The sequence below is a fragment of the Nanorana parkeri genome, unplaced genomic scaffold, assembly GCF_000935625.1.
Source record: "Nanorana parkeri isolate BGI_ZX_2015 unplaced genomic scaffold, ASM93562v1 scaffold2006, whole genome shotgun sequence".
Classification (NCBI taxonomy): domain Eukaryota; kingdom Metazoa; phylum Chordata; class Amphibia; order Anura; family Dicroglossidae; genus Nanorana; species Nanorana parkeri.
Genome location: NW_017308274.1, coordinates 168,250 through 188,145, shown reverse-complemented (window position 1 = coordinate 188,145; position 19,896 = coordinate 168,250). Strand labels below are relative to the sequence as shown.

Sequence of the window (19,896 nt, the reverse complement as noted above, 5' to 3'; positions counted from 1 at the left end):
TCTCTAGTGAATGGATAGGCTGCATTCTCAGTGATATCACCGCTCTCTAGTGAATGGATAGGCTGCATTCTCAGTGATATCACCGCTCTCTAGTGAATGGATAGGCTGCATTCTCAGTGATATCACCGCTCTCTAGTGAATGGATAGGCTGTATTCCCAGTCTCTGGTGAATGGATGGGCTGTATTCACAATGATCATGGTAACTGTGTGCGTCCTTTTAGATCCAAACACTTGGATCTTAACTGTCCTTTCAGTGACTGAATGTGTTTAGCGTTGTGTCACTCGGTTACTCAGAAACATTGCGCTGGAACGCCAGGACTCGCATAGCGATCTGATGTGTGGAGGATTGATGAATTGTGTACTCCAGCTGTTTAGCTACCTTGCTATATAAGGGAAAGCATTGAGCATGTGTCTGGACAGAATAACCTTAAATCTGAACTCCGGCCTCCCCTTCAGCCTTGCGGAGTTGTACCGGCTCCTCTCCTGGACTGGAATGGCTTCCTCTGATGTCACTGCACACCGGGAGCTTCTCATAATGTGCATTAGAAGCTGCAGCAAGTCAGATAGAAGCACGGCTCATTTCCTGGATGGAGGACATCCAGCATCATGTAGCACTTTCCTCGCCATGCCTGGCTGTCCCTAGCTCACCCATCTCATTCAGTGGATTTCGTCTCTTTCCATCATGGAGGCTCAGCAGAGGAGAGGAGACTGTGCCAGTGCACAAGACTGGAGTTCAGCTTTATAAGGACCAAGGCCTTTTTTTCATTTTTTGCCCCCATGTTATAATCCACATTTTAGTCCTGAAAATGACTTAAAGCCCCCCAAACATTATATATTTTCTGAAAGCCAATACCCTATAGAATAAAATGTCGGCAGTTGCAATTTTTTGTGTTGCACGACATTACCGCCACTTATTATCAAACCCAAAACTTTAGTGAAAAATGCACTTAAGTAAAATTTAGTGCCCCAAAACACGATATAAAACCATTTTTTCTTGTAAAATATAAAAGATGAGGTTACAACGAGTAAATAGATACCCAACATGCCCAGGTCAAAAATTGTGTGCGTCCTTGAAGCTGTGAGAGAATTCAGTACCCCATAAAGTCCATACATGACGCTTTAAAAGCCCCCACAGGTCATCAGTTTAGAGATACGCATAAATATTGGGCCTAGAATTATTGCTCTCACTCCGGCGTGTGCAGGGATACCCAACATGTCTAGCGCGATCGTCGTTTTTGTACATGTACACGCGTGTTTACGTGACGACGCGTGTGTTTGCAGGAGCGGGGTACTTTAACATTTTTTTCTTTTACATTTAATTTATTTAATCTTATTTTTAAAACTTTTTTTAACTTTAATTGCTATCACATAGGGGAGCTTATAAGCCCCCATGTGATAGCATAATGGCAGTGACAGGTACTCTTTAAGGTGATGCTGGGGGTCCAAAAGACCCCCAGTGTCACCTATACACTAGAAATAAGCTATTAAAGTGCAGATCGCACTTCAATAGCTTATAGCGGTGCTTCAGGAGCCCAGCAATAACAGCTACGGAACCGGATGTGATGCAATATGCGTCGCTCCCAGTCCCATAGTACGGAGAGGGGAATCGGTGAATGGATGTTCCCCGTTCTCCTCCCCAGCTTCCCGCTGACACCCAGCAAGCCAGTCCTGGGCCTGTAGGAGGGGCTGCGGAGGCCAGGAGACAACGCGGGGGTCCCGGTTACCGGTAGAAGCAAGCTGGCGGCTGCAGAGCCGCCAGTATCGCTTCTACTGTAAAGCTGGCCGCCGGCTCTACAAAACAGAACAGACTTTTAGCTGCCGGCAGTCCGTGTAACCCCTTCAGACTTCACGACGGCATTATCCCGTCATAGGTTGTGAAGGGGTTAAACGGACTGCTACGTTGGTAATGTTTTTTTATTTGGAAGGGAATGCGCATACATTTTTACATAATTGTGTTTTATTAAGCCGCCTCAGACAGCCCAGAAATAGTTTTCACAAATCTTTGCTGCTTCCCAGCCAGATTATATTGGGGAGAGTTCTGTGCGCTCCGAGGTCTTTGCTGTTCTCTGGGGCCCAGATAAGTACATACACGCTGTTGTATTTGTTAAATCTGAGCTCAAAAAATCACTAACACTTTCCCGTCCGCAATTTCTACAGCAGTCCAATTTTTTTTTAAGGTCATCGAAGAAAAACGTCCCCCCTGTGAACAAAAAAAGTGAACCGACGGCACACTAAAAAAAAAAAAAAATGTACACGAGGGTGCTTTGGACCACCTCTAATGAGGAAGGGCCCCAAATTCCTGAACCCCCCGGGGCGCAAGGCTCCTGACACCTACCCAAAGGCCAGCAAACCCCTCTCTGCCGAAACAGGGAAGGGGCTCTACTGAAGACAGACCCCCCGGTGGGAGGAGGCAGGGGAGCCCGTAGACACCACAGAACCTCCTTCCCGAACTTCAGGACGGGCCCCGAAGGTACCCGCCCCCTCCGTCTTCTGTGAAGTCAAAAGGTGCTCAATCGTGCATCAAAAAAATGCGTAAAATAAAGTGCCAGCGCACAACCCTGGCAGGCCTTTTGGGCTGGAGTGGAAAAATATTGCCCCGAGCTAGCCATAAGGCCTGCCCTAGAGGCGTAGTGCAGAGATTGCAAGAGTGCCGTGACCTAGGGTCAGTGACACCCTGGGACGCCACCCACAGGGGGAACAGCACCACGGGCCTTCTGCGCCTCCCGAACCCTCCGGCCACACCAGAGGTGCAGCACCCGTCCCCATCAGAAGGCATTAGTGCAGAGGAAGCTCCTCCTCCTCTAAAAGGAGCCGCCTCAGCACCCACCTTCACTTCAGAGAGTACTAAGCAACCCTCCGCCCCTGGACGGGCCATGCTGTTCCTCTATGAAAACTGATAAGATACTACACTTGATCTTGGCCAAAAGACCTTCCTCAGCCCAATTCAAGAAAAGATCTCTTCCCTTTGTGAAGCGGCAAGCCGTCAAACCCGGCTGAAAGCATCGATTCCCCTCCCCCCCACTAATGTGAACCAATCAGAGTGCTCACAATGTCAGCTATGAGATAGTGATCACATGCAAGACGAAGGCTTCATTCTAAAATGTAATGGCTTCAGCTTGCAATGGCCACTAAGGCCTGTAGATGGCAGTGTGCCTCTGTTTAATGCTGTCATTGAATGATACAATTATAGTATTAAAAAGAATAAGTGGAAAACAAATCTACCTTTTATATACTGTGTGTGTAGATGGATGGAGTTATTTTCATGTTAACTGACACATACATTGCTACATTTTCCCTTGTATGTAGGCTGCAGCGACCTCTATGCATTTAAGGGTTAAATGTATTTTGTTCTATAACTGGTAGTAGACCCTAATATATATTTTGATACTGGACTCCTGTAAGCAGAATCCAGGAGAGGGAGATGAGTAGCTCTGGAAGCCAATCCGCAGTCCCCCTTTCTGAACAAAGCACATGTGGGGAGAGCAGAGGTACCACCGAGCTGCTCTTCCTTGTTTGTCCAATCATGGGCTGTGGGTGGACTGATGACCAAGCTTACTTGCTGACACTGCAAAGTAGTAAAGTTTGGTCACAGCCGAGCCATGCCGTTTGCAGGGTTACCTAGATGGAAAGTCTGGCTGAAGACAGTTACAAATATTGGGTCAGCAAAATCTTTTGACATCTTCTTGTATGGTCTTGCAGGGAGTGGGTCATGAAAAGCAGCATCCTGATCGCCATGTCGGTGTACACCTACCTGCGACTGATTGTCGACCACCACGGGACCCCGCAGCTCCTGACTCTGCGACAAAAGGAGGTGGACTTTTGTATCATGCTACTACGCGATCGGGTGAGTGCGTCCGCCTCCAAGCTGTATCTTTTATTCAAAAGTAGGATGAAATCAGGCACAGCCGATATTAGCTCTAACCCCTTTAAATTAAGCGTCAGGCCACCTAAACGTGGTTCCAGGTGGAGCTTTTTTGGTTGTGTCACTTGGGCTGGACTTGGGTTTCAAAGGGGTTTTCCATCAATGCGAGGGGTTTCCATCGATGAGGGAGGTTTCCATCAATACATGGGGGTTCCATCGATGCAGGAGGGGGGTTTCCATCGATGCAGTGGGTAAAAATTTGAAGTTTTATCAAGTTCTCACTCTCTAATTCCTCTTCTTTCTCTTCCCCGCAGTTCATGGACTGCTTCATGATTGGTCGGGACCTGGTCCGCCTTCTGCAGAACGTGGCTCGGATCCCAGAATTTGACCTGCTGTGGAAGGATATGGTGCACAACCCGCAGGCTCTGAACCCCCAGTTCACAGGTACTTACCCCCCCTGGTTTTTTTTCCTCCTTCCCTTGTGATGAAAGATATACCCCCTCTGTCCGACCCACGGGTCCATTGCCAGTGCTGATTCAGTGCTATATAGATGTGTCCATGCTGGCTGGGTTCTGACAGTCCGCTCGCACTGGCCATTGCAGACTGGATCATGGGAGGACCCCACCGCTGGACAGCAATTAGGAAAAGTCCACGTTACGCAGGATGTGGACTCCAGAAGAAGGATCCAACCTCTTGTAAACAGGAGAGAGAAGACTCGGGAATGGAAGGTCACGTGACCGCGGCTTTTAGGTGAGTATTAATACCAGTGACCAGTTGAGGGCGGGGGGACGACGACTTCAATATAGGCTTTAAACCAAAAATAGGGTTATGGTTCAGTGCAGTTTCTCTTCCCTCTCTGATTGCTGAAAATGATCCCGCTGTTGATGAGTGAGATGAGGGGGGGGGGGGGGGGTGCATGCTAATAGTGCCCTCTGGCCCCCCCGCTCTGCAGACAGGTTGTAATTAGTTCCCAGCTTCCTCCTTCCCTGGAGCTGCAGAACATCTATTTTTAGCTGTCACATCATCCGCTGCCTCCCATCTCACCAGTCCCCGTGTGTCAGCCTTGTGTCCCCCCCACCCCTTCCCCACTTCATGGAATGTGAGTCGGAGGTCTGGGGGGGGGGGCTTTTTAGGTATACGGATATAATAAGAGCTTGGAGGGTCTTGATTACTGTTAGCAGCCGAGCTGGAGCATAATTTTAAATCTTTAAAATATGTGGAGCGGTCTTAATCACTTCACTCCAGACAGGGCAGAGGGGAATGGTCGGGCCCGGTGGCACCTCTGTCACCTGCATAGGGTGTAGTGTCTGCATAGAGCACGTTCCCTTCCCTTATGGTTTTGGTCGGCAAAGCAGAGAGAATGATCCTGCTCAACCTATTATTTCATTAATAGTGTTGACTGTGGGGGGGACATTAGAGTGTAAGCTCCTCTGTACAGAGACTGATGTGACTGTGGGGGAGGGGATATTAGAGTGTAAGCTCCTCTGTACAGAGACTGATGTGACTGTGGGGGGGGACATTAGAGTGTAAGCTCCTCTGTACAGAGACTGATGTGACTGGCTCAGTGTTCTTTGTACAGCACTTCGGTATATGTCAGAGCTATATACATGTATAATAATAGTGTGTGACTGGGGGGGGGCATTAGAGTGTAAGCTCCCCTGTACAGAGACTGATGTGACTGGCTCAGTGATCTCTGTACAGCGCTGCGGTATATGTCAGAGCTATATCAATAATCTAGAATTATTTGAGAGTTATTGGCTTTTCTTTCCTGTCCTCGTAGGAATCCTTCAGCTGTTACAGTCTCGCACTTCTCGCAAGTTCTTGGCCTGCCGCCTGACCCCGGACATGGAGACGAAGCTGCTGTTCATGACGTCCCGGGTAGGTGGCAGTATGTTGTAGTTTGGACATACACCTATATAAGAATGAGACACATGGAGTATGACGGGTCAGGACAGGAAGGGATGAGATGGAGTCAATGCAAGTAGTCACAGTAGGATGTCTGAAACTGTTTGCTCTCTCTAGTCAGATTAAAAGCCACCTTGGCTAGTCCTGGTTTCTGACTTCATAGGCCTAATTCAGTGATTGTCAACTTATAAGGTGTAAGGGGCCCCAACTGTGTCCCCTGACAGCTCCAAAGGATGGCACATTATATTCAGTATATGACAGAAGACTGTCAGAGACTTCAAACATATTAGAGGAGATGATCAGAGAGTGCAGATCTGCATCAGGGGTGGTTGGAGACTTCCACAGGCCTAATTCAGTGGTTGACAACTTGTAAGGTGTAGGGGCCCCCAATTGTGGCTCCCGACAGCTCCAAAGGATGGCATATAATATTAATTAGGGATGTGCCGATAATAGTTCTTCAAGTACGAGTACTGATATTTTGCTTTTGGTACTCGCCGATACCGGCGCTTCCGCTGGCATGGAGCCAGCTTCCCGGGCGAACAGGAATCTGGGCGGTGGGTAATGACATACTGCCTGGCTTCCTAATTACCTGGGAAGCTCCATGTTGTTTGGCCGGCTTGATTGTGATTGGCTGGGAAACTGGCTTCCAGCCATTTAGCATGGAGCCGGCTTCCAGGCCAATCAGAAAGCCAAGCGACGAATAATGACCCGCCTCCCAGCTTCCTGATTGGCCGGAAAGCCGGCTCCATGTTGATTGGCTGGAAAGCCGGCTTCCCAGCTAATCAGCATGTAGCCGACTTCCCGGCCAATCAGGAAGTCGGGATGCGGGCCACTTCTCGCCACCCAGGTTTCTGGTCGCACGGTAAGCTGGCTCCATGCTTCCCTACGGCACTGCCAGTTCCGGTATCGGAGCATTTGGGTGAGTACTCGCCCAAATACTCTGTATAGACACTGATACTAGTATTGGTGCATCCCTACTATTAATTATATGACAAAAGACTGTCCGAGACTTCAAACATACTAGAGGAGATGATGAGAGAACGCAGACCTGCATCATGTAGGGGTGGTTGGAGACTGGGAGTGATGGTCAGAGACTGGGGACACGTTACATGAGACCACTAGTCATTCCAGCCTCTTTACAAATGAATGCTTCCACTACTGACTGCTGGGGTCTACAAAGGGCCGTACAGCAAGTAGCAAAGGGCAAGATGTGGCCCTCGGGCCGTAAGTTGGGCATCAAGGACCACAACTGGATTTTAAATGGACATGAATGCCTCTTGGCCAGCACTGCCGTAGTTTGAGCGACTTCTGCCGCACTTTCAGTCCTCTGACCGCTCAAAGCTGGGAGACGAATGAACCCGCGGCCTTTACGTCGTGGCCGCCAACTTATGGAAAGCTCCAGAATTGCCAAGTGCGTCCGGCATTACCCCCCCTCGTTTTTCCTCTCTATCCTTCCATGAAGTTTCCTTTTTCCCACAGTGCTCCTCTCCATCCATCTCCCCCTCCAATTATCCCGCCGTCGCAGCCCAGCGAGCTTGAGAATAGTCTCCCCCCACTTCCAGATCAATAGCCATCAAGCCCGTCCGCGAGGTTTGCCAATCGCTGAGGCGGAACCGCGGCGCTGGAAACTAATTGTCATTGATTTGTAAAACGCGCACGGAACAATGTGCAGCGCCGCAGTTGTAGCGGGAAGCGATAGAGGTGAAAATAAAGAGTCGCCGCGTCTATTATTTTTGCAGGCAAGACGTGATTCAGTGACTGCCGCACCGCGTTTCGGTCTGACAGAAAGCAGATTGGATTCGCGTATGCTTCAGTAGCTCCGAGCCGCGATATCTGAGATCTGAGGGTCCTGCTGTTTGTTTTTTAAAGGGCGGCAGGGAGTTGGAAGGTGCGCTGAAGTGCAAATTGAGATTCGGAGCCTTGATTGGGATCGTGGCGTCCCCCAGACATGGACATAGCACGCTGGTCACTCCTTTTGGCTGACCGATGCATTACATATGTAGGCTCCGCTTTTGGGGGTACAATATGGTCGTGCCTTGCTGATCCTCTATATCCAGTCAAACGCATGCCCTCCAGCTGTGATAAAACTGCAAATCCCATCATGCATCTGCCTCTAGGACTCATGCCTTTGGCTGTCAGTCTTGCCATGCCTAATGGGATTTGTAGTTCCCCAGCATCTGGAGGGCCGGAGTTTGCCTACCTTTGCTCTACAAAGTCTTTCAAACGGATCTCCAGCCTCCAGGGCTAGTTCACATCAGCCACAGTGCGTTCCGGCCCGATTCTGGACGGAACCCACTGGATCATACGGGAGGGGGGTGTGGCGGTGCATTGAACTCAATGGTACCGTAACCACGCTCTCCGGCCGCACGGGAACGCAAGGCACACCAATGCCTGCGGTCCAGTCAGAAAAAAATGCTGCAAGCACTATTCTTTCTGACCGGACCGGAACGCAGACATTCATGTGCCACGTGTTTCCGTGCAGGCGATCGCATTGCGGCTGGAGGGCGTGGCTGCTGTGCCATTCACTTCAATGCACCGCCCCCTCCTGCCCCACAACAAAGTGAGCCTGCCGCAATGCGATACAGTGCGTTCCGGCACCTTCCCACCCCACAACAAAGTGAGCCGGCCGCAATGCGACACAGTACGTTCTAGTCCCCTCCCGCCCCACAACAAAGTGAGCTGGCCGCAATGTGATCCAGTGCGTTCCGGCCCCCTCCCGACCCACAACAAAGTGAGCCGGCCGCAATGTGATCCAGTGCGTTCCCAATCTATGGCTGGGTGGGTACTATCCCTCAGTCTTGCTCCTCTCCTTTACGGAAACGGCTTTCTCTGATTTCACTGCACACTGCGAGCTTCTCACAATGTGCATTAGAAGTCAGATAGAGCCCGCCTCACTTCCTGGCTGGAGGACGTCCAGCACCATCTAGCCTTTTCCTCCCCTCCATGACTGTCCTTGGCCACGCCCCGTTCATTGATTGGATTTCGGTTCTTTCATTCTTCACAAGGCCAGATCGTCTGTGATCCTTTCCTAGGCCCCCAGATCACAAGAGGGATTTGAAGAGCGGATATTTTTAATCCGTGGAGAGCAGAACATTAGTTGTAGTAATGATGTGATTTGTTAATGTGAAGTGTGAGATTTAGTGACAGGTCCACTTTAATCCGGTGCTTTCTCTCCTCTAGGTGCGGTTTGGTCAGCAGAAGCGATACCAGGACTGGTTTCAGAGGCAGTACCTCTCCACCCCGGACAGCCAGTCCCTGCGCTGTGATCTGATCCGCTACATATGCGGCGTGGTGCACCCGTCTAACGAGGTGCTGAGCTCGGACATCCTGCCTCGCTGGGCCATCATTGGCTGGCTTCTAACCACCTGTACGGTACGTAAACCGAGAGAACAGCCGGCGGAGGATCAGAATTGCCCCTTTAATTGTTTGCTATACCCCAGCCTGCTTGCCTGCATCCACCTGGAACTGAAATGTCTAGTTGCTATGAATTGTTTTTACGTCATTTTCAGGCCTAAAATGTGGAATATAACATGGGTGCAAAAATTGAAAAAAGGGCCTCAGTCATGAAGGGGTTAAAGGGAATGTTTAGTGTTGTATTTTTTTATCATCAAGACTATAATATTGCATATCATTGTAGGTTTTAGGCAGTATTGGATGCTCAGGGTCACCCTTTCAGGTTTACCATTGTGTCTTTGCTCACACAATGATGAAAGAAGTTATCACAACAGCGACTCCTCCCTTTATCAGATGTAGGAGGTTTCAGTCAGACAAAGGGAGCTGCAAAGCAAGCAGAATCTTCTGTGTGGCCTTGTTAACTAATAGTGTTCTCGGAATCCTTTGTCATTGTTTAAATGCTTGTTGGCAGAAGCAGGGAGATTGTTCCATTACAGGTCCTCAGGTACAGCTTCCTCTCCAGCAAGGAGAACAGTAAGGTGGAAAAGTACAAATCCACAGAATGAAGCAGGGAGATCCTTGCATTACAGGTCCTCAGATACAGCTTGCTCTCCAGCAGGGAGAACAGTAAGGTGGAAGAAACACAAATCCATAGAATGAAGCAGGGAGATCCTTCCATTACAGGTCCTCAGATACAGCTTCCTCTCCAGCAAGGAGAACAGTAAGGTGGAAGAAACACAAATCCATAGAATGAAGCAGGGAGATCCTTGCATTACAGGTCCTCAGGTACAGCTTCCTCTCCAGCAAGGAGAACAGTAAGGTGGAAGAAACACAAATCCATAGAATGAAGCGGGGAGATCCTTGCATTACAGGACCTCAGGTACAGCTTCCTCTCCAGCAAGGAGAACAGTAAGGTGGAAGAAACACAAATCCATAGAATGAAGCAGGGAGATCCTTGCATTACAGGTCCTCAGGTACAGATTCCTCTCCAGCAGGGAGAACAATGAGCAGCAACATAGTGACATCTCCAAATCTGCTGAGCCTAGTTGTCATAGGCAGCAGATCTCACAATGCAGATATACAGAATACAGAGCAGGAGTGCCTAGGCAGTGGACCCGGATATGCTTCCGGAGGAATCTGAGATAAAAGGTAGATTTGTCAGGGTACTATGTAGATACAAATAACATTTCTTGAGGTTCCCTATAAATGAGCAAATCTTCACTTTATTAATATCAAAACCATTTATCAATGGAATCCAAGTCGAACCATAGTCGGTGGGTTCTGGTTGGTAGCCATACCTCGGGTTAATCCATCCATCTCCCTCCTTCTTTTTTCCCCAGTCCAAGTCGAACCATAGTCGGTGGGTTCTGGTTGGTAGCCATACCTCGGGTTAATCCATCCATCTCCCTCCTTCTTTTTTCCCCAGTCCAACGTGGCCGCCTCCAACGCCAAGCTGGCTCTGTTTTATGATTGGCTCTTCTTCAGCCCGGAAAAGGACAGCATCATGAATATCGGTAAGCTGGCTCTGGCCTCACCCTGCGTTGTATTGGATTTCTCCTCTCGCAGCGTCTCAGCATGATGGTGGCATATTATAATTTATCTGTGTTTGCGTGTTATCTATCTCTCCTTCACCCCGTCCTCTGAAAGCCTTTCATCCCAATGCTCTGCCTTCACCTTGGCATTCCTGCCTTTGTGAGATGTGCGGAGCCGCCATGTGCGCACGGCGCTTTAAATCATTTATAGCTTTCCTTATCAGATTGATTAATGGGATCAGCCTGGAAATTTGGTATTGAAAATAAACGGAAAGCACCATTGAATCAGGCCTAAGGATTGGGGATAGAGCTTAGTCTCATGTTTGTCAGTACGCCTCAATGCAAATTAATTGATCTTATGGATACATATAAAACAGGCCGTCCATCCTGTACTGTCGCTGTGGCCCAGGGTGGGCTTTGTCCTTCAGTAGAAATACACTACGGCAGACATGTTTAAAGTTTCATTAAACCCTTCAAATATTTTGTTAGGCTCACTTACTTGGACATATGCTCAGTCGTTTTCTTCCCCGGTCGCTTCATGCTACAGAAGATATTGCCCACTACACTTTCTATTATGGGCGGTGGCTACACTGCCTTGCAGGGACTCCCTGGAGCCCCAGGCGTAGCCACCCATATGTGCGCTCTCCCGACCAGGACTATAGCCGTTCAAGAGGCCTCACGGAGCCTGCACGGCTAAAGGGGTGCCAGGTATGGGTAATCCCTGACTCAGGCCCAGTTCAGTCCATGTTTCTGCCTGTACAGCTAAAGGGATGCTGATTCAGTACTCCTCAAGAGCCCTCAGCCATGATGCAAATTGGGCTAGCTCCTAGGAGGAATTATGCAAATATAATTAAAGATTGATGGGTGGGCGTCAGTCTGGAGGAGTGGAGGCTGTATTTGCATGCAGACCACCCTAGGTAAGGCCCATGTGTGATGCTGAGCCTCCATAATTGAAAACTGAAATCCAGTGAATGAAAGGGGCAGGGCCGGAGAAGTCAGGCTGAGGAGGAAAGGGCTAGGTATGCTGGATGTCCACCCGCCAGGAAACGAGGTGGGCTCTATCTGACTTATTGTAGTTTTATAATGCACATTGTAAGAAGCTCTCAGTGTGCAGTGAAATCAGAGGAAGCAATTTCAGGAGAGAGGAGTCAGCACTACTATAAGATTTAGGGGAGGCCAGAGTTTAGAATTACCATAGGGATGCCTATGATGAAGTCCTGATTGAGGGTGAATTGTGTGAGAGCAGTCATGTTCAGTGGGGATAACGATGTGAAAATAGCCAATAAAGTTTATTGAAACCAAAGAAAGAAAACAGCAGTGTGCGGCATGGAAGATTGTTCATGATCGGGTTTTATGGAGTGTGCCATCCCGGGAATGACAGGTACTCTTTTATTCTAGGAGATAATTGCATCCCCTCCGTCCCTTCCGCCACGTGCAAAAACTGTCTGAATTGATTTGCCCCACACAGGCTGTGTAACACGTCGTCCCCGAGCTTTTTAATAGCTGTTTCATTACCAGTCATTATGTTTGTCCTGCGTGGTCTTTGACATTTCCTGTCATCAGCTGCAGGTGCCGCTCCTAGTAACAGCTGCAATGAAACAGCAAGCGTAGAGCCGGCAGCCAAATTTACTAATCCCCCTTGTCAAGTGGACAGACAGCTTTGTTATAGATGTCAAGGGAACCTGTCATCAGTCAGTGCACACAGTGGTAACAGTCCTCCAACAGCAGGATCCGCAAATCGGCTCTAAATGGCTGACTAGAGTGGCCAGAAATGTGCGGACTAGGAGAACGCGAGTGATGGCGGCTGTCGGAGGGTGGGCGCTGCTTCTTTGGGGACCGCCAGACTGGTAGTGGGTACTATTTCAGCTGAACCAGTATCATTCAGCAATAAAGCACATTCGCTGTGGGTCACTTTAGAGGTAATTAATCTTTGATCGCAAGTTGCTCAGGAATTGACGCTGTCAACTTATAAAAAGACTGGTGAGGCTGTTCAGTGCATTCACTGCAGTTGTAGTCACAACAGAGATTAAGTGACGTATATTCTATATGACCAAGAGTCTGTGAACCCCTGACCATGACCATCATACCTCTATGAGCTGGTTGTGAACCCCTGACCATGACCATCACACCTATATAAGCTGGTTTTTAACCCCTGACCAGCACACCTCTATGAGCTGGTTGTGAACCCCTAAACATGACCATCAAGCCTCTGAGCTGGTTGTGAACCCCTGACCATGACCATCACATCTCGGAGCTGGTTGTTAACCCCTGACCATCACACCTCTATGAGCTGGTTGTGAACCCCTGACCATGACCATCACACCTATATAAGCTGGTTGTTAACCCCTGACCAGCACACCTCTATGAGCTGGTTGTGTACCCCTGAACTTGACCATCGCACCTCTATGAGCTGGTTGTGAACCCCCTCTGAGCTGGTTGTGAACCCCTGACCATCACACCGATATGAGCTGGTTGTGTACCCCTGACCATGACCATTACACCTCCTATGAGCTGGTTGTGAACCCCTGACCATGACCATTACACCTCTGTGAGGTGGTTGTGAACCCCTGACCATCACACCTCTATGAGCTGGTTGTGCACCCCTGACCATGACCATCACACCTCTATGAGGTGGTTGTGAACACCTGACCATTACACCTCTATGAGCTGGTTGTGAGCCCCTGACCATCACACCTCTATGAGCTAGTTGTGCACCCGACCATGACCTTCACACCTCTATAAGCTGGTTGTGAACCCCTAACCATCACACAGTCTGCATGAGGTTTGCATGTTCTCCTGGTGCTTGTGTGGGTTTCCTCCCACACTCCAAAGACATGCTGGTAGGTTAACTGGCTCCTGTCTAATCCGGCCCTAGTATGTGCATGTATGTGAGATAGGAGCATTAGATTGTAAGCTCCTTGAGGGCTGGGACTGATGTGAATGCTCAGTATGTAAAGCGCTGCATAAATTGTTGGTGCCGTGCTTTGGAGAATTCTGACTTGCATCCTAATTTGTTTTTTCCCTTCCTCAGAGCCCGCGATCCTGGTAATGCACCATTCAATGAAGCCGCATCCCGCCATCACTGCAACCTTGCTGGACTTCATGTGCCGGGTATGACATTGGATATAGAGGCAGGGGGCAGGCTGCTGGGCGTACAGGGCGTAATGGTATACCTGGTGCCCTAGTCTCCATGTTGAGTAGAAGCCACAAGTCAAGACATGATTAGGGCAGCCGCAGGGACAGCAAACACAGCGCCCTTTGAATTATAGAGATCTCACTAATGATGCCATCTGCACCTCGCTCTCCCAGGAAGTAAGGGGGTTAAGCTCCGGCACCCTCAATCGGCCAAACCATATCACATTGAAAACACATGGACACAAAAGAGAGCAGATTTATTTGTAAACCTCGATAAACTCAAACATTTTTTTTAGTGCGATGTATCCTCCTATCCTGGCTGGCATTCTGGAATTAGTTTTTTTTTGCGGTTCTATAAAATGCAGCATGTTAGTTTTATTTTAGCTCTCCTTTATTATTTTACTTTGTAGCTGTAGATAAAACGGCCAGTCTTCATTTTTAATCTGTTTCTATGAATAGCGCTACAATGCTGCTTATAGGAAGGGTTAAAACTGATCAAAGAAGGATTAAAAGGGCAGAGGAATAGTCTGAGTTTCCTTCAGTCTGATGTTATGCCTATTAAGATGGCATGAAAGCATCAGTGTGGCCTGTCATATTCAGGGTCTCTATCCACTCAAAGGACAAAATGATACAGGATGCTCAGCGGGGCAATGATGACACAGGGAGCCCTGGGGCCACTAGATAACACAGGATAGTCTGGGGTAGACTGGAATTATGGGGTACACAAGAGCACACTACGTGACACAGGATGCTCTGGGGGGCTTTGGAGTCACAGGGCGCACCGGGTTCAGTAGATGACACAGGATGCTCTGGTGCGCTCTGGAGTCACAGGGCGCACCGTGTTCATTAGATGACACAGGATGCTCTGAGGTGCACTGGAGTCATGGGGGTGCACAGGGTGCAATGTAGTCATCAGATAACCCATGATGCTCTGGGGTGTGCAATGGAGTCACGGGTCACAAAAAGACATAGAATGCTCTGAGGTTCACTACAGTCACAGGGCGTACTGGGTTCACTAGATCACACAGGATGCTTTGGGGTGTATTGGAGTCATGGGGTAACAAAAAGAAAATGGATAGTCTGGGGTGCACTGGAGTCATGTAGAGCACAGGGGTCACAAGAAGATATGGGTTGCTCTGAGGTGCACTGCAGTCATGGGGCGCGCTGGGTTTACTAGATCACACAGGATGTATGAGGTGCAGTGGAGTCATCGGGTCACAGGAGGACGCAGGATGCTCTGGGGTGCACTGGAGTCACGGGGGTCACAAAAAGACATAGTATGCTCCGAGGTTCACTAGATCACACAGAATGCTTTGGGTTTCACTGGAGTCACCCGTCACAAAAATACACAGGGTGGTCTAGGGTGTACTGGAGTCATGTGGAGCCCAAGGGTAAGAAGAAGCCATAGGGTGCACTGGGTTCACTAGATCACACAGAATGTATGAGGTACAGTGGAGGCATCGGGTCACAAGAGGACACAGGGTGGTCTAAGGTTTACTGGAGTCATGTGGAGCCCAAGGGTAAGAAGAAGCCATAGGGTGCACTGGGTTCACTAGATCACACAGGATGTATGAGGTGCAGTGGAGTCATGGGGTCACAAGAAGACAGGTTGCTCTGGGATGCACAGGGGTCGCAAGAAGGATGCTTTGGGGTGCAATCCCCTGATTTATGGCGGCGTCGATCAGAACTGTCTCCTGGTTGGCCGTGAATCTGGTGGCTTGGGTATGTCCTAAAATGGACCCTGTAGGTTAGGCTTTTGGTACTGAAGAGAGTCATTCTGTAAGAAGCCCTTTGTGGCCCCTAAACTGTATGACAACATTCTGAAACCTACGTGTACCTCTGACGGAATAATAAGTAAATAAGGTAATACAGAGGGGACAGGTCCTCTTGAAGTTGAACCAAGCTAACAAAGATGACCTCTATGATGCAGGTTGCCAGATACAGATCTTCTGGCTGGATCCACAGATCTTGCATCTATGTTACAGGGAGGGACCCAGAAAAACAAAAACATCTGTGTTATTGCTGCTGACAGATTGCATCATATGTGTCATAGGAGTAATAAAGCAAAGTTCCTAAAACAAGTGAGGCAAGTCATTTGAAAAGCAACAGGTCCTCTTTAAATATAATTCAACAAATGTCCTGCGGTCAGTCAGGCCCCAGTAAGCACAGGAGTCCAGACACACCACTAGGGTGACGTCTGGATCCCTTGAGGACACCCCCTCCTTCCTGTCATACTTTCCCCGTAGAGAACCCCACCATCACCGCCCAGGTCTCAAGGTGCCACCTACCCGTCATTCCAATAGGTCACCCAATCGCCGAGCTGTCGGGCCCCTCCTTTCCCCACCTCCTGGGGGCCCCAGAGACCCGCAGAAATGCTGAGAATGTTTCCAGTTTTGGAATTAGATTCTCGGATAGATTCCCAGGAGACCCTCGCTCTGTATGATTCCCCTCCATACCGAGTCATTGTTTCTGCGCAGTCCAGGTCCCGTTGTTTCCAAAATATTTTGCCGTGCTATTATTGGCCCGACAGCCAGTCTCGTAACCCGATTTTTATTTTGCTCCAGGGGGCCACAAATTACACGGGACAGACAGAGAAATAACCGCGTGACAGCTATGTACTTTGTGTTTACGACGAGAGTCTCGGTGTACTTTCTGCAGTCTGCGATTTTTATTTTAGGGGCTCTGTAAGAAAACCTCAACTGCACTGAACATGCGTTACGCCGGTTTTCTGCGTTTTTGTGCCCTAACCTGAACTTGATCATACAGAGCCTGATGAAGGGACCCTGCGTGACCCCGACACCATCTATGCGCCAATAAAGGGCGTTTGTTTGGACATAGATTTCCGTGTGCTGCTTTCATCTTGTTCGTAGACAAACCCGAACTCTGATGCATTACCCAATTCTTAATCTTAAAGGCGTAGTCCACCTGTCAGAAAATTAACAAACACGCATTGATCATTGGTTGTATTGCAACCATTATCAGCGGATCGCAGGTGCATTGCTCAGACTCCTGCACACTTTTCCCCCAGCTCCATACCAAAGTCCACAAAGAAACACTGTTCCTCCGCGGCTCGGGACAGGAATAATCCGCGTGTCGGCCGCTGGGAGCACATCCTCACTCCACACAGAAGAAAGATGGCAGCACGCCAGATTCCATTTACTGAAGCTTGTACCACCAGGCCAGGTGTCACCCAGCGTGCACTTCATTGCATTTACGCATGCATGTAATGACGTTACGTTCACTGCCAGAGGCCATCTTGGTGATAGACGCCGGCAAACAGAGGAGGAGAGAATGTTCATCTAGCGGGATTGGGTATGCCGCCGTGTCCCCTCCTCTCTTGTACAGCTGTCGGGCACTCAGTCCATGACTTAGTGCCTTATTTTTTCAGAGGGGGTGACACCAAAATGACTGGTGTCACCTGGTGCAGGCCGCACCCCCTTTGTGATGCCACTGTGTACCTCATCACTGGTGTTCCACCCCAATGATGCATTGCATCAATTCAGAGTTTTAGTCAGAGATATGATTCTACGACTAAGCCCGCGATTGGGTGAAACGTGTCCGAGGGGGTGGACCTTGGGCGGGACACCAGTGATGTGGTATAAGCTTCAATAAACTATTCCAGTGGAATCTGGATTTGTCAGACAGTCAATGAGGAGACCCCTCTGTACTTCTAGGGCCGACATCTCATTTAATGCCCCTCCTGGGGTTCAGTAGATTAATTGGGGAATGAAATTAAGCAATCGTAGCCCCATTTTTCCTATGATTGAAGCTAATTATAATTTTTTACATTTACAGATAATCCCAAATTTTTATCCTGCTCTGGAAGGGAATGTCAGGCAAGGCGTGTTCAGCTCCCTTACCCACATCATGGAGAAGAGAGTCCTGGCGTAAGTACCAATGGCTTGGAGGGGGTTTAGGATGTATTGGGTGTTATCTCCCTATGTCCCTGTATGTGCTGTGCTGGAGATAACCTACTGATCTATAAAGTGATCACAGTCCTCTGGAGGAGATTCCCCCAATGATGTATAAAGGGGTCCCTATACTCTGGAGAAGAATCCCCCTCCCATGAGGTAGTAATGGGTCCTTGTATTTTGAAGAAGATCCCCCCCTTCCATGATGTATAAAGGGGTCCCTATACTCTGGAGAAGAATCCCCCTCCCATGAGGTAGTAATGGGTCCTTGTATTTTGAAGAAGATCCCCCCCTTCCATGATGTATAAAGGGGTCCGTATACTCTGGAGAAGATCCTCCTCCCATGACGTAGTAATGGGCCCTTGTATTTTGGAGAAGATCCCCCCCTTCCATGATGTATAAAGGTGTCCATATACTCTGGAGAAGATCCCCCTCCCATGAGGTAGTAATGGGTCCTTGTATTTTGGAGAAGATCCCCCCCTTCCATGATGTATAAAGGTGTCCATATACTCTGGAGAAGATCCCCCTCCCATGAGGTAGTAATGGGTCCTTGTATTTTGGAGAAGATCCCCCCTTCCATGATGTATAAAGGGGTCCGTATACTCTGGAGAAGATCCCCCTCCCATGAGGTAGTAATGGGTCCTTGTATTTTGGAGAAGATCCCCCCTTCCATGATGTATAAAGGGGTCCCTATACTCCGGAGAAGATCCCCCTCCCATGAGGTAGTAATGGGTCCTTGTATTTTGGAGAAGATCCCCCCCTTCCATGATGTATAAAGAGGTCCCTATACTCTGGAGAAGATCCCCCTCCCATGAGGTAGTAATGGGTCCTTGTATTTTGGAGAAGATCCCCCCCTTCCATGATGTATAAAGGGGTCCTTATACTCTGGAGAAGATCCCCCTCCCATGAGGTAGTAATGGGTCCTTGTATTTTGGAGAAGATCCCCCCCTTCCATGATGTATAAAGAGGTCCCTATACTCTGGAGAAGAATCCCCCTCCCATGAGGTAGTAATGGGTCCTTGTATTTTGGAGAAGATCCACCCTTCAGTGATGTATCAAGGGGTCCCTATACTCCGGAGAAGATCCCCCTCCCATGAGGTAGTAATGGGTCCTTGTATTTTGGAGAGGATCCCCCCCTTCCATGATGTATAAAGGAGTCCCTATTCAGGAGGAGATCCCTCTAGTAATGTATAAAAGGATAACTGTTCTCTTCAGGAGATCCTCCCAGTAATATATACAGTTACAGTTCTTTGGGGAACATTCCCCCTCCCATGACGTATAAAGGGGCCCCTTTATTCAGGTGGAGATCCCTCCAAGTGATGTATAAAGGGGCCCCTGTATTCAGGTGGAGATCCCTCCAAGTGATATATAAAGGGATCCCTGTATTCAGGTGGAGATCCCTCCAAGTGATATATAAAGGGATCCCTGTATTCAGGTGGAGATCCCTCCAAGTGATGTATAACGGGATCCCTGTATTCAGGTGGAGATCCCTCCAAGTGATGTATAACGGGATCCCTGTATTCAGGTGGAGATCCCTCCAAGTGATGTATAAAGGGATCCCCGTATTCAGGTGCAGATCCCTCCAAGTGATGTATAACGGGACAACTGTTCTCTGGAAAAGATCCTCCCATCTATAATGTATACAGGGATCCTTGTATTCTGGGGGAGATCCCTCCAAGTGATGTATAAAAGGATGATTACTGTTCATTGGAGAAGATCCCCCATTCCATGATGTACAAAAGGAGTCCCTGAAATCAGGATGAGACCCCCAAGTCATGTATAAAAGGATAACTGTCCTCTGGAGGAGATCCCCCGCTCTATGATGTATTAAGGGGTTCCCTGTAATCAGGATGAGACCCCCCAGTGATGTCTAATATGATATTGTATCTTTTGCAGTCATTTGGCTCCATTATTCCACAACCCGAAACTGGATAAAGAGCTTCGATCAATGCTTAGAGAGAAATTCCCCGAGTTCTGCAACCTGCCATCTCCAGCCTCAGAAAGTAAGGGGCTGCCCGTGAGTATGTGTTGTTGCTGTTCGCTTTTCTTTTCTTTTTTTCCTTTACTTTTATTATCTGTTTTTCTCTTATTTTATGTTTTTACCCATTTTCTCTCTGTATCCCGTCTCACTTCCTGTCTCCTCTCCCTCTCTATCTTT

At 48.7% G+C, this 19,896-nt stretch overlaps 1 protein-coding gene across 3 annotated transcripts in view; it reads left to right on the top strand.

The window, feature by feature from the left end:
• Positions 1 to 19,896, top strand: part of INTS3 (integrator complex subunit 3) — an 80,844-nt gene that overhangs the window by 39,485 nt on the left and 21,463 nt on the right. Inside the window, exons 7-14 of one of the 3 annotated variants that reach the window (XM_018572357.1) lie at positions 3,700 to 3,844; positions 4,177 to 4,306; positions 5,643 to 5,740; positions 8,948 to 9,139; positions 10,587 to 10,674; positions 13,724 to 13,803; positions 17,623 to 17,714; positions 19,635 to 19,741. In XM_018572357.1, coding sequence (XP_018427859.1) covers positions 3,700 to 3,844; positions 4,177 to 4,306; positions 5,643 to 5,740; positions 8,948 to 9,139; positions 10,587 to 10,674; positions 13,724 to 13,803; positions 17,623 to 17,714; positions 19,635 to 19,741 — 932 coding nt within the window. Of the gene's footprint in view, positions 1 to 3,699; positions 3,845 to 4,176; positions 4,307 to 5,642; positions 5,741 to 8,947; positions 9,140 to 10,586; positions 10,675 to 13,723; positions 13,804 to 17,622; positions 17,715 to 19,634; positions 19,760 to 19,896 lie in introns of all 3 variants that reach the window. The other 2 variants (XM_018572356.1, XM_018572355.1) reach the window with 2 other exon arrangements.